At 35.1% G+C, this 12,680-nt stretch overlaps 2 protein-coding genes across 2 annotated transcripts; one reads left to right on the top strand and one right to left on the bottom strand.

Annotated features, from left to right (window-relative positions):
* The first annotated feature begins 5,650 nt into the window (after positions 1–5,650).
* On the top strand, positions 5,651–9,081 carry LOC143607688 (amino acid permease 6-like). The gene is made up of 7 exons (XM_077083050.1): positions 5,651–5,786; positions 5,868–6,101; positions 7,344–7,437; positions 7,528–7,742; positions 7,834–7,976; positions 8,243–8,470; positions 8,555–9,081. Exons 1-7 carry the CDS (start codon positions 5,699–5,701, stop codon positions 8,963–8,965), a joined length of 1,413 nt encoding a protein of 470 aa, XP_076939165.1. The 5' UTR covers positions 5,651–5,698; the 3' UTR covers positions 8,966–9,081.
* LOC143607689 (uncharacterized) lies at positions 9,069–12,073 on the bottom strand. Its single transcript, XM_077083051.1, has 4 exons — positions 11,893–12,073; positions 10,750–10,913; positions 10,100–10,207; positions 9,069–9,309 (listed from the first exon to the last, which is right to left on the bottom strand). Exons 1-4 carry the CDS (start codon positions 12,071–12,073, stop codon positions 9,187–9,189), a joined length of 576 nt encoding a protein of 191 aa, XP_076939166.1. The 3' UTR covers positions 9,069–9,186.
* Positions 12,074–12,680: the final 607 nt, after the last annotated feature.

Genomic DNA, 12,680 nt, shown 5'->3' with positions numbered 1-12,680 from the left:
AATTCAGAACGGGGACCCGAATTCACGTGAGAGCGGAAATCCGAATTTAAAAAGAAATACCCGCACCTGTTTCCAAATAAAGACAAAGTTGAATAATCAAATTCTGGGGATGAAATTTTCTAACAAGGGGAGAATGTGACATTTGAGCCAAAATAAGGTACACCTCAGTACGTATTTACCGATTAAGCAAATAAACGCCTTTTGCGTAACAAACGAACGATTAACCGAACGGGTCGGGTTATGACCCAGAAATCCCGGGGGGGGGCATCTATAACTGTTATACCTTTAATATAAGCTAAAACATTAGTAATATGGCCTTAGTTCGATAGCAAACAAGTTAAACGAAAACATGCTCGTTTAACTACCCGCTATAGATTTAAACACGAAAGATAGTTACAAACCAAGTATTGTATCATCCGTTAAGCCGAAAAAGACTTACCAAACACTTAATTGAAATGTTTTAAGCGATCCGTGAAAATATTTTTGATTTTTACAAACGTATAGTATGTTTTTATAATTTTACACAAAACTAGCCGAAAAACACTCGTTTTCCGCACTGTTTGACGCACCCGATAAGTTTTTAGTGCCAAAAACTGAAACCGAAATAAATTTGGGGTCAGGATTTCACGTAAGGACATGAAAAACGAGACAAATGATCAAGAGGAGGGCCCATGGACCCCACCTTTGGGGCGGCCGCAATAGGGGAAACCCCCCCCCCCTAAGTTTCCTTTAAATATAAAAATAAGTTCAAGATATTTTTAAAGTGGAAAAATCTGGATATCAACCTGGTCCTCTCAAAACCCAGCAAGAACTAGGTAAAAATGTCATAAATAATCGATTTTTGGCTCGTTTAAACTCGATTAATACCATATAAACATAGCTTGATTGCCAAAAATCATTCCTAACCATGTAAAAATCCTAAAAATGACCCAAAAACATGTTTTGATCATAGACATGGTGAGGAACCTGGTTTGATAGTTTTTTTTTTGCCATAAACACGGATTAAAGGGTTGAAATGGCATTTTTACGGTTCAAATGTTTGTTTTTGTGCACTAGCTGAAACCCTAAGTTAAAGGGCTGTTCTATTGATGGAACTTGCTTGGTTTATGATATAGGACTTGTATCTAGCCTACATAGGAGCACAAGAGCTTGAAAAGTTGATTAGAAAGGCGGAAACGAACCAAAACCGCTAAGGTAATGACGAAACACTCGCTTACGGGCTGTTTAGTTTAACGTTGTGATGTGCATATTATTAGGCCTTGAAATTTTTCAGGGATATCAGGGCCATGTCATTGAGTCCCTGTTCAAATTTGGTAATTTTTCGACCATCCGAGAATATTTGGCGAATTTATTACCTAATTGGGACGTTTAATGGGGAAAAATAGTTAAAATGCTTCAAAACTTTTGAAAATTTTCTGGGAACTCAGATTTAATGTATTTTGATCACATATGAATTTTGGGATCATTTGGAGAAGTCTAAAGGTGTTTTGTGCATATGCGTTCGTGTGAATTTTTATAGCTGAATTTGGGCCGAAAAGAATATTGCACGAGCTTTTTACATTCTAGAATTGATACAGGTTGTTTTGGGACATAATTTGAGTATTCAGGAATTTATGTGGAATTTTTGGAAAATTTTTGGGATAAACGGACGATTTTCAGGCGAAATATAGCTGATAAAATGAATTTTTATCAATTAATAAATCAGTAAATAATTCCAGAAAATTTTTTTTAAAAATCTACATATTTTAATTGATAAGTGGCTAAAGTTTCATAATTTAATGATTAACGGTTAATTAATTATGCTAATTTAAAGATTAAACAAATTCAGTTTTTATAAAAACCAGCAAGTTCGCGACTAACGAACCTGCAAGAATATCAGAACACCAAGAGTGATCAAAAATCATATTTTTGGATTAATTAAGTAAAAAACGAACTTTTCTATGAGAAACCTGGACAATCCGGATAGATTATGCGCGTTTCTTCTTAAATCAAACTAAATAAACGGAAACGGGCCCCGTGGCTAATCCGGGACCCCAGTATGTGATCCTTCTTTATAACTTAATCATTTTATTAACCAATGCATTTACCCAAGCTTACTTCCCCATAACTGTTTTCTGAACGCGTAAACGAACAACTTGGCCAAGCTGGGAAAACGGGAATCTGAGCCAAGTTCGATTTTAAGTATTAGATATTGAACAACATCACAACCTAAGCCTATTGCCACTTTCTGGGTGTTCCAGCTATACCCAGATTAGTTATACAGCCCAGTTTAGTATTGAGATTATAATAATATTAAAATATTAATATTATTATAATATTGATTCTAGGAAACCGTGATTGCAAGTTATACAAACCTCGAACCGACGTGCTACTAATTATCTACTAAATAGTGAGTTTCATGACCCCACTTTCTGAACTGTTTTACGAACTTTTGGGATGAAAAGCATGTTTGCGTATATCTATATACTTATCTAAAACATGTGGTGATGTGAATTATCTAAGTGCTAACACATGAAAGTCCCCACTAACACAGTGATTAACTTCGAGCCGGTGGCTTGTGAATAGTACTATTGGTTTGACAAACCCAGGCGGGGCCAGCACGGTTTGCTGAGACATTATCCCGTTTGCACATATCCATATTTTTACGAACCAGCTATGTAGTGTTAGACATAGCTACTTGGAGCATAATGTGGGCGGAAGGGAAGCCACAGTGGTTGATTGAGCGTGGGAAATGGAGGCACGCAGCACGAACAGTCCAGGCTTCACTGTAGCTTAGCATAATTACATCATTTACATACATACATACTTATTTCATGATTACAAGTGTTAACTTGTGAATGCTCATAACTGTTTTCTTGAAACTCACCAACTCTAGTAGTTGACTCATTTTTAAACGTGCTTTTCAGGTGTGATACCGAAGTTAAAAAATCCGTGAATTTGTGCTATCTGTTACCAAACGTGATCGATGCGGTGTGAATAGACGCAGACTTACTAGTACGAATAGAATAACTTACAAGTATATTTTGTTGTAACACCTATGTAATCAGAGATAGATCACTGTAATATAATGTAAATTAGTTGTAATGTTTCTTTATAAGCAATGTTGTTGATACCAGAGGTGTCTGTTACATTCCCGTTTTACGTTTCCGCATTGTGCTAGTCGGGGTGTGACATGTGGGTGGAAAATTAACGGGAAGTTAACCTTCCGTTAGTTTTTGTGACGTGGCTGCTGAGTTGTCATGTAATTGGCTGACGGGGATGCTGACTGATATATTAATTAAAAAAACATACATATAAAATCAAAACCACCTGGGATCGTTATCCTCATTGGATATCCTCATCGGAAACCCTGCAACACCTCCGACCACCGTCGGCCGGCCGTCTGCGCCAACACCGGCCGCTCACCTGCAACAAGACCACGACTACTAGACGTCGGGAGGAAAGAACGGTGTCGTCATAGATGCGTTCGTCGGGAGAAGATTATAGACGACGGGAGTCGCTGAGAAATATGAGAAAATACGTTTTCAACTTCAATTCCAGTTTTCATTTCAAATTCATACATTTTTAATCAAAATCAGCAAAAAAACTACTACATTTATTTCCGATTTGTTGATTTAATAAACGAATCGAGAGAACGGATTATGTTGAAATTCTTTCATGGTGTGGTGGTATTGTTGATGAAGAAGCAATACACTGGGGGTGTACAGTGGTGTTATGGCAGGTTTCAGGTGGCGGTGGCCGGTTTTGGTATAGATGAACGGCCGACGGTTTAGTCCAGTCATCCTCGTTAATTTTATCTATATGTTTTTTAATTAATATACCAGTCAGCATCCTCGTCAGCATCCCCGTCATTTGCCCAGTTAGCCAATTACGTGACAACTCAGCAGCCACGTCACAAAAACTAACGGAAGATTAACTTCCCGTTAATTTTCCACCCACATGCATAGTTGGGATTATATTTTGCCATTTCGATAGTTGGTCCTTATATTTGCCAATGGGCCATAGTTGGGATTATATGAGGCCAATATTCCTTATTTTTTTAAAAGAATGTTGCATAAAAAAGTTATTGACGTTTTAAAATGATAAGAAATTAACATGTGTCTTGCATGTGAAAAAGAAAGTTAACAAAAATGAGTTATTACATTTATGTCATTCTCATCAATTTTTTTTAAAATTAATCTTCACTATTCAAATCGAAGATCAATAGATTAGATTCCTTCTCACCCTTTTTAATTTTTGTGATCCTTTGTATTTTAACTATATCCGTCACATATAATACACGAGTTTCAAAGTTAGTAGAATAATAAGTATGTATTTTATAATCGTTTTATTGATTCTTGGGTCGTGTCTGTATAAAAACTAGGTGAGATAGATAAATTTATATATAATGTGGTGTATATATAAAATCACTTAGCTTTTTTTTATTCAAAAGTTACCTAACTTTATGAGATTTTAATGGTGTGAAAGTTTTATAAATATTTGCATTTTTAAAAATTTATACTACAGGATATATGACATGTATGAATCTTCGTTAAAATTCGGCATCGGCACCCGGTCTAGTTTGAAAAACGAAAGAAGACAATCATCTCGTTCTATCTAAAATAGGTTTATACTTTCGTGTTCATTTTACTCATTTAAACAATTTATTTTTATCTCCTTTTTATATATATATAGAGTTCTTTTAGTTTAATCATTAATAATAGTTCTTTATTATTAATTTTTTTAATATTCTAAGTGTAATACATAATGTATCTTATTAGTGTATCATATTGTATAATTGTGCAATTAATTTTTTTTAATGGGTGTATCTAACATTGTGATAATGAGATTAAGTTGTTCGGAACCGTCTAATCTATGATGCAACACGACAAAATAGTTTTAAAAGTAACAAATATAACGCGCGGTCGGCTATTGGTTGGCGTGTTCCCGTTTTGGTCGGTTTCGTATTAATTTGATACCTAACCAAAAAGTTTGATTTTTAAGATCTAACCGTTCATTTTTTTTAGTTAGCTTAATTGTAGCTCATTGTATGGTTCGGTTACACTTAATTTGATCGTTGACCAAATTTTTGTCTTAGAACCAACAAATATAATTTCTTCATTGTTTCCTATTTTATCTGACATTTTATCTGATTTAGACACGACAAATAACATTTCAAGTGTTACTTTAAATGTGAAATAGTAAAAAGAAAATGATATTTCCAATTTAGTAATTAAAGTAATAAGTTACTTTTATACAAACTTTAATCAAATGTGGATGGGAACGGGTTTTTTTATTATGTTTGGATTGGGGAAACTCAAGCCGATCAGATAAACTTTAAATTAAAACCCGAATCATTTGCACCAACTAATTTGGTTTATGGTTCGGCTTTTACTGCCTCAACGGATAAGAAGGCCTCTAGTATCACTATCGAATTGTTGTAATAAACCATCAATGGCATTAAAACAAACTTTTTACAAGGTAATATTGATTTTATTAATTTAAACCTTATTTGTTTTCATTATTTTGATTTTTATTAATGTTTTATTAATCCACTGCATTTAATTGGTGGGTACCCACACCAAATCACTGGCACACTATAAATAGTGATGTACACTTCCAAGTCTCTCTATATGAGGCATCAAACTCAAAAGAACAACACAACCCTCCCACTCAATTTTTCTAGCTTGCAATCTTTGTTCAGGAAAAAGAAGAAAATATGCAAAACGGTTCGAGTTTTTCGGTTGCAGAGAACGGATACCTTCCCAGCGATAAGTTTGATGACGATGGGAGGATAAAACGAACAGGTAAATTCATTGTTTTTAGTTTGACTCGTGAATATTTTTTTCAATGTATTTTCTTTTATTTGTTTTTATGGGTCAATGAAGGAACTTGGAAAAGTGCAACCGCACACATAATAACAGCTGTGATTGGGTCGGGTGTGTTATCATTGGCATGGTGTTTTGCTCAACTCGGATGGATTGCAGGGGCCATCACCCTCTCGTTGTTTTCTGTGATCACAATGTATAACTCGATTTTGTTGACGGACTGCTACCGTTCACCTGATCCGGTAACTGGCAGCAGAAACTATACTTACATGGGTGCTGTTAAAGCCAATCTCGGTAATTCTAATTTCTTTTTCTTTATCTCAAAGAAATGTCACTTATTTGATGATGTCTAAAATTTAACTATGAGCATTTATGAGCAAAAATGTAGAAATTAATAAACATTCCATCGACCGGTAATTGGTTCTGTAAGTCAAAAGTATGTACATTTAAAGTAGTAACAACGATATCATTAATGATACAGGCTTTCGGGTTGGAAAATTCAATCTTACTCTTTTTTTTTAACAATCAACGAATAAAAAAGATAAAGCCCGGGTATCCCAATGACGAAAGGTGACCCCATACGTCCGGGCAGCCCAAGCCTGCCATCTTCTGTTTTGGAGAACCTGCCGCCCGAAAGCCTGTTGATAGTAAAACTCGATTAAATCACTCAATTTGTATTTTGTGGGACTTTGAAATATGAATTGGGAATACCATGTCATAAAAAGAAAAAGAAACGTGGTTGTGGTTGTACGAATTGTTTTTCAAAAATACTTTATTTTTTCTAAGAAAAAGTTTGTTTTAAAACCGCACCTTAAAAAGGCAGATTTTATTGTTAAATTGATATGATGCCTATATTTTATTGAATAATAAATAATTTCATTAAATATGTTCTGACTTTTATTTTGCTCTTTTTTTAGAAAACTATTAACTTCATGTATAAATAATGCATTTCATGTGTTCACATGTATTTAATGGTTGTCAAATAATAATAATAATAATAATAGCCACATATTCAAAGGGTTTATTTATTCATTTTTATTTTTATTTTTTTGGTTCATTTGACATGTAAATAGTTTTAAAAAATTTAAACAAAATTATGCATTTACTACTTGGTATGATGAAGTAAAGTCCAAGTAACTAATACGTAGCAATTATTCTATTATTGATTACACGTTTAATCTATAAGTATATGGGATATAATTGGAGACATGTTTTGCTACTAAATCATTTTAATAGTAGCTAAGTAAGTTTAGGATCATTTGTCACTCTAATCCGGTGGTTATTTCAAAAACATTTTTGTCAGTCTTAATTCAGTTCCATGTCCAGTTGCTTCCATTCCTTTCGTTAGACATCGCACCCTCTTAGCTACGATTTAACTCGATTGTTTCCTAATAATTGTTGTACCTCACAAGTAACAGTAACTACTTGTACAAATCAAAATAGAAAGTGACTATTTTGTTAGTTTGTAATAAAATCGTTTCAAGTATTCAAAAATAGCGAGTTATTACTTAAAACCGTGTGTTGTTTGTGACACAGGACCGCTTCAATACAAGCTATGCGGGATAGCTCAGTACGGTGTTCTCGTTGGAATAACCATCGGATACACCACCACCACCGCGATCAGCATGGTGTAAGTTCACACAATACATATACATTTAAAGCAGTAACAATAATAATATTGTGTTCACCGATTTTGATTGTTTACCCTATTGTTCGTCAGTGCAATCAAAAAATCCAATTGTTATCATAAACTGGGCCACAACGCGGACTGTAAAGAGAGCGACAACATGTATATGGTGATTTTTGCGGTTATCCAGGTCTTCCTAAGCCAGGTGCCCAACTTCCATAAACTGTCACCAATCTCGATCGTTGCTGCTGTCATGTCGTTCACTTATTCGTTCATCGGCATCGGTCTTTCAATTGCCAAAATCGCAGGTAAGAAAACACTAATTTGAATGTTTATTCGGTTTAAATATTTCATATATTTATTTATTTATTTATTTGAAGTATGTTGTTGTGATTACAGAAGACGGGATATCGAAGACGACTCTGATCGGAATACCGGTCGGGCCCGGCTTTTCTGGCACAGAAAAGATGTGGAGAACTTTCTCCGCCTTAGGAGATGTTGCTTTCGCATATTCATTTTGTTTCGTCCTTTTAGAAATTCAGGCAAGTCGTGTGTGATATTGTGAAAATTAGGGGTGTAAACAAGTCAGGTCGTTCATGAGCTATTCAAGATCAGCTCCGCTAAAAACTCGATCCAAGCCGAGCTTAAGTGAGCTCGAGCCTAAAAATAAGTTTGTTTAACAAACGAACCTAAGCTTCACTTATTGAGCTAACAAATAATAAACCCTGGTTGAGCTCGATCTTAAACAAGCTCGGGCTCAGCTCAAGCAGGGTGTAAAGGTTTTTGAGACAGTTTTTAAAAATTGCAGGATACACTGAAATCAAGCCCGCCAGAGAACAAACAAATGAAGTTGGCTACCGCCACCGGAATCATGGCATCAACCGTGTTCTATATGTTGTGTGGGGTGCTGGGATATGCAGCTTTCGGGAACGAAGCACCGGGAAACTTCTTGACCGGGTTTGGATTTTACGACCCCTATTGGGTAGTGGATATTGGTAACATTTGTATTGTCATTCATCTTCTTGGTGCTTATCAGGTAAACTAATTTTATAAAAATCATGCTAATCAAACCAAAAAATGGTAACCAAATTGATGGTTTTTGGATAATTAAATCGTGTAGGTATTAGCACAACCATTATTCGGGTTTATGGAGACTAGCAGCAAACAGAAGTGGCCACAAAACAAACTCGTCACAAACGAGTATTCATTGTGCGGATTCGATATCAACGTGTTCAGATTTGCTTCGAGAACAACTTATGTGATCGTGACGACGATAATCGCGATGTTATTCCCGTTTTTTAACGACTTTGTGGGATTACTTGGTGCGGGTACATTTTGGCCATTATCAGTTTATTTCCCGATCGAGATGTACATTACACAATCCAAGATCCGCAAGTACTCGTACACGTGGATTTGGATGCAGATATTGAGTTTAGCATGCTTGATCGTTTCACTCGTTGCTGCTGTTGGGTCGACCCGCGGGCTCATCACTTCGGTTCAATCATTCAAGCCCTTTCAGTCTGTTTCCTAGGTTATCCCGAACGGGCTCGGGTTCAGTTTTAAATGTTTTTTTAAAGTAAGGTGCCTTTCAATATAAATGACAAGAGACAGTTTTCATTGTACAAGTTGGAATGTGTATTTACATGTTTGAATCCGAGTTCGTGGTTACATTTACTGAACCTTTTTTCGGGACTTGGTAGAAATATAATAATATGAAGTCTAGCTATTTATCGTTTAAAACATAATGTACCTTTAATTTAGTCTTGGTGCGGTTTCAGAGATGCGTTGGTCTTCTAGAAGCTCATACGGGTCAACGTATGGCGGTATGTATACTTGTCTTGTGCTAGCATCATGGACAAATTTTGGTCCAAAGTACTGCAAATGGACGTATAAAACGGTTAGAAATTTAAAACTGCATATCTTGATTGCAAACAAACAGTGAAAGATAACAACATATTTTCAAAAAAATATATATCATTTTTTATAATCGCATACGAAATCATATCTTCATAATTTATATTAGAATTGTAAAATCAAGATCTCTATAGAATTGATGCACGTTACTTTTTCTATATAAAAAAAGAACATCCTGCTTTCAGTTTCTTCCATTTTAGGAAAAACCAATTACAATTAATAGAAGTCTGTTTTCTAACACATATACAGAATCATACATAGATATTAAGAATCTCTTTACTAGCGGCTCAATCCATTTACGTGTCAGGGCCATAAAGGTATAGGCAAAGTGTTGGAGTTAATTCCCAAACCCGATCTATGGGTTAGGAAGGTGGGGCCAGTTTGAGCTAATGGATGGATCTCATCAATTAATTAATTATTGCAATTAGGGATAATTATATACTTTATCTATTATATAGGAAAAGGAATTTTATTTACTAGATAAATAGGAGTTTGTGTTCGTTTCTACTTGCAATCGGTTCTCTATACAACCCCAAAGAATTCATGTTAGGGTTATGGGAGCTCGATCTAGTTTTTGAGATATTTTTCTGGATCAATAAAATTGGGGAGTTATTCAAATTTGCGTGTGTTAAATTCTCGTTTACAACTTCTGATTGCCAATTCACATTGACTAAGGGGGGCCACTAGAGTCGTAACAAAAGAGTGTCTAAAACAAAGAAGTAAAAGTAGAGTATGGACGAAGAAAGCTTACGAGGTAAATAGCAGAGAACGATGCGACGGTCACAAGGATCAACGGCCAAAGTGCCAAGAAGAATGTTCCACCAAGGGTTAGCAAGAGTTTACCGCGTGGGATCAAACCCTAAAACATATATGTCACAAACATTAACTAACATGTCTTTAGGACCAGTTCGTTTCAGAACCAATAATACATTGTATAATTGTACATGTTGCTTTAAATATGATACACAAGACAATTACGTAAGGGTGCTGTTAATTGCTTTAACATGACTTTAGGCCCGTTCTTTTCTATCATATGGTATCAGCCCACTTGTCACATCATATGGTCCATATGATAATGCCCCGTATGACCTCTTTTCGCTATGTCATATGGCCCATGTATACGATGTGGACGAAAAAAGTCATAAGCCATATGAATTTGTCAATGGTCACATCAGTCATTTCCTTGCCGGTCAAAACAACAAACAAACTGTATAATTCGGCCTGTATGACCCCTTTTATGTCATGTCAAATGTCCATATGGCTAATTACTTCATGTCATAATAGTTATCATTTGTGAATTGCGTGATTCTCAACAATATTCGGTTCTTAAATAAACGTGCCACATATGGTGTATCCTTAATATAAGGAAAAAGAAAAGAACAAGGTAAGAGTGTTTTTAACCTCAAGGCCCTCACTGTTCAATGCAACAGACCTCTCCCTTTGATTAGATAACTTTTCCTCAATATCTGCATATATAATACTCTCATCTTTCTCCAGTAATGAAGTCGGAGTCATGCCTCTTCGCTTCAGTTCTTTCATAAACAAAGACTCGGTAGGTTCTTCACCTGCAAACACTCAAATTCACCCATATTATTACAAATCTAATATTGCCTTAACTAAATATAAGAAGAATGAGAGGAAAATATGAAATGTGAAAATTGTAATTAGGGGCATATATAATTGGAAAACCCACTTGAGTTAGAAAACTATTGAAAACCCAGTGTAACAATCAAAGTTTTTTTTTTTTTTTAACACATGGTAATTGTTATTATATGATGTGCAAAGTTTTTTTTTTTTTTAACACATGGTAATTGTTATTATATGATGTGCCCGGTAACAAAAAACTAGAGTAAAAAAATATTAACCAATGTTACACATGGCGTAACAAAAACAATTATGGACGTTTACATATGTAGCATTTTGCTAGTAAATTAAAATTTTTTGTTAATTTTTTTATGTGATGATAATAACATATATTACATTTAGGCCTGTAAACGAACCAAGCGTTCGGTGAACTGTTCGGCGGGAGGTTCGTATATTTAATAAACGAACGAACATGAACAAAAAATTGTGTTCGTTTAATTAAGCGAACGAGCATGAACACATGTTTCATTCGTTCATTTATGTTTGTGAACATTCGTTTATGTTCATTTAGTTATCTTCATTTATTTATGTTCGTTTATGTGTTAATAGCAAGTAATTAAACATTTTCCGGAAGAGTTATCTACTTAATGGTTTTATATATGTTCATTTGTGTTCGTTTAAAGTTAAAAGAATGAGCATGCTCGTGTTCGTTAGGTCCGTTTGCAAGCCATTGTGTTAAAAAAAATCAAAAAGGTTGATTGTTACATGAGTTTTCACTAGTGTTTTCAACTCGAGTGGGTTTTGAAATTACCTTTCCCTATTAATTAACTATGAAACAATTAATTATTCAATTTAAATCACTTAACTAATTGTAACTAACTGACAGATAGGATATGATAGACCTCTAAATTAATCTGAATCATGCAGTTGATTATTAACAAGAAAGAGAAAGAAATATACCTTTATTAATTTCATTATTATTATCATCATTATCCTGAGCCTTGCAGGAAACCCGGTTGATCCGAATACTGTTAGACCTGGATTTGAGGATTCGTCTGCTATCGTAGCAAATTAAAGTGTTGTTGTTTGTACGAGATGAGAAGGGGTATAATCCGGATATTAATAACGGAATGGAAGCCATTTGGTCTAGGGGTTGAATGGATGAATGAAGCAAGGGGCAATGAAGTATGTAAGACGGATGTGGCGTGTGATAAGTAGTAGGTAACTGGTGTACGCCGTATGTATGTATGTATGTATGTATGTATGATTGATGTGTAATATGTTAGCATGTGGTTGGTGTTGCGTGGCTTAAAGAAGACCATTTGTTTGTTATTCAACACAAGACGGACGCTTGCTTGCTTGCTTGCTTGCTTGCTTGATCTAGTTTTACAAGATATATCTCAGTGACTTACTCTATATCTATGTTTTTTTTATAACAAAGAATTTTTTTTATTTCGGCTATCAGACTCTTTAAATTTGAATATCCCTGATGCCTCACTCTGGCCAAACTATGTTATCTTAACCGGATCCACGCTGGTTTAAGAGTTTGGCTTGGGCGTTCCTCTGAAAAACCATACCGCCGACTGTCACTTGACAACCATTGTGCTACCACAAGAGCAGAACTCCCTGTCGTAACACATGGTGGGACAAAAACCGGCTCAGGGTTCGAACTGACAACCTTTGCACAAGGCGTAGCTCAAATCTTTCATTGCTAATATCCACAAAAAAGTGATACAAATGGGATCAAC

The sequence above is a fragment of the Bidens hawaiensis genome, unplaced genomic scaffold (genome assembly GCF_021521415.1).
Source record: "Bidens hawaiensis isolate Kalapana, Puna unplaced genomic scaffold, B.hawaiensis_p1.1 tig00085065_1, whole genome shotgun sequence".
Classification (NCBI taxonomy): domain Eukaryota; kingdom Viridiplantae; phylum Streptophyta; class Magnoliopsida; order Asterales; family Asteraceae; genus Bidens; species Bidens hawaiensis.
This window is presented reverse-complemented; position numbering and strand designations above follow the sequence as displayed.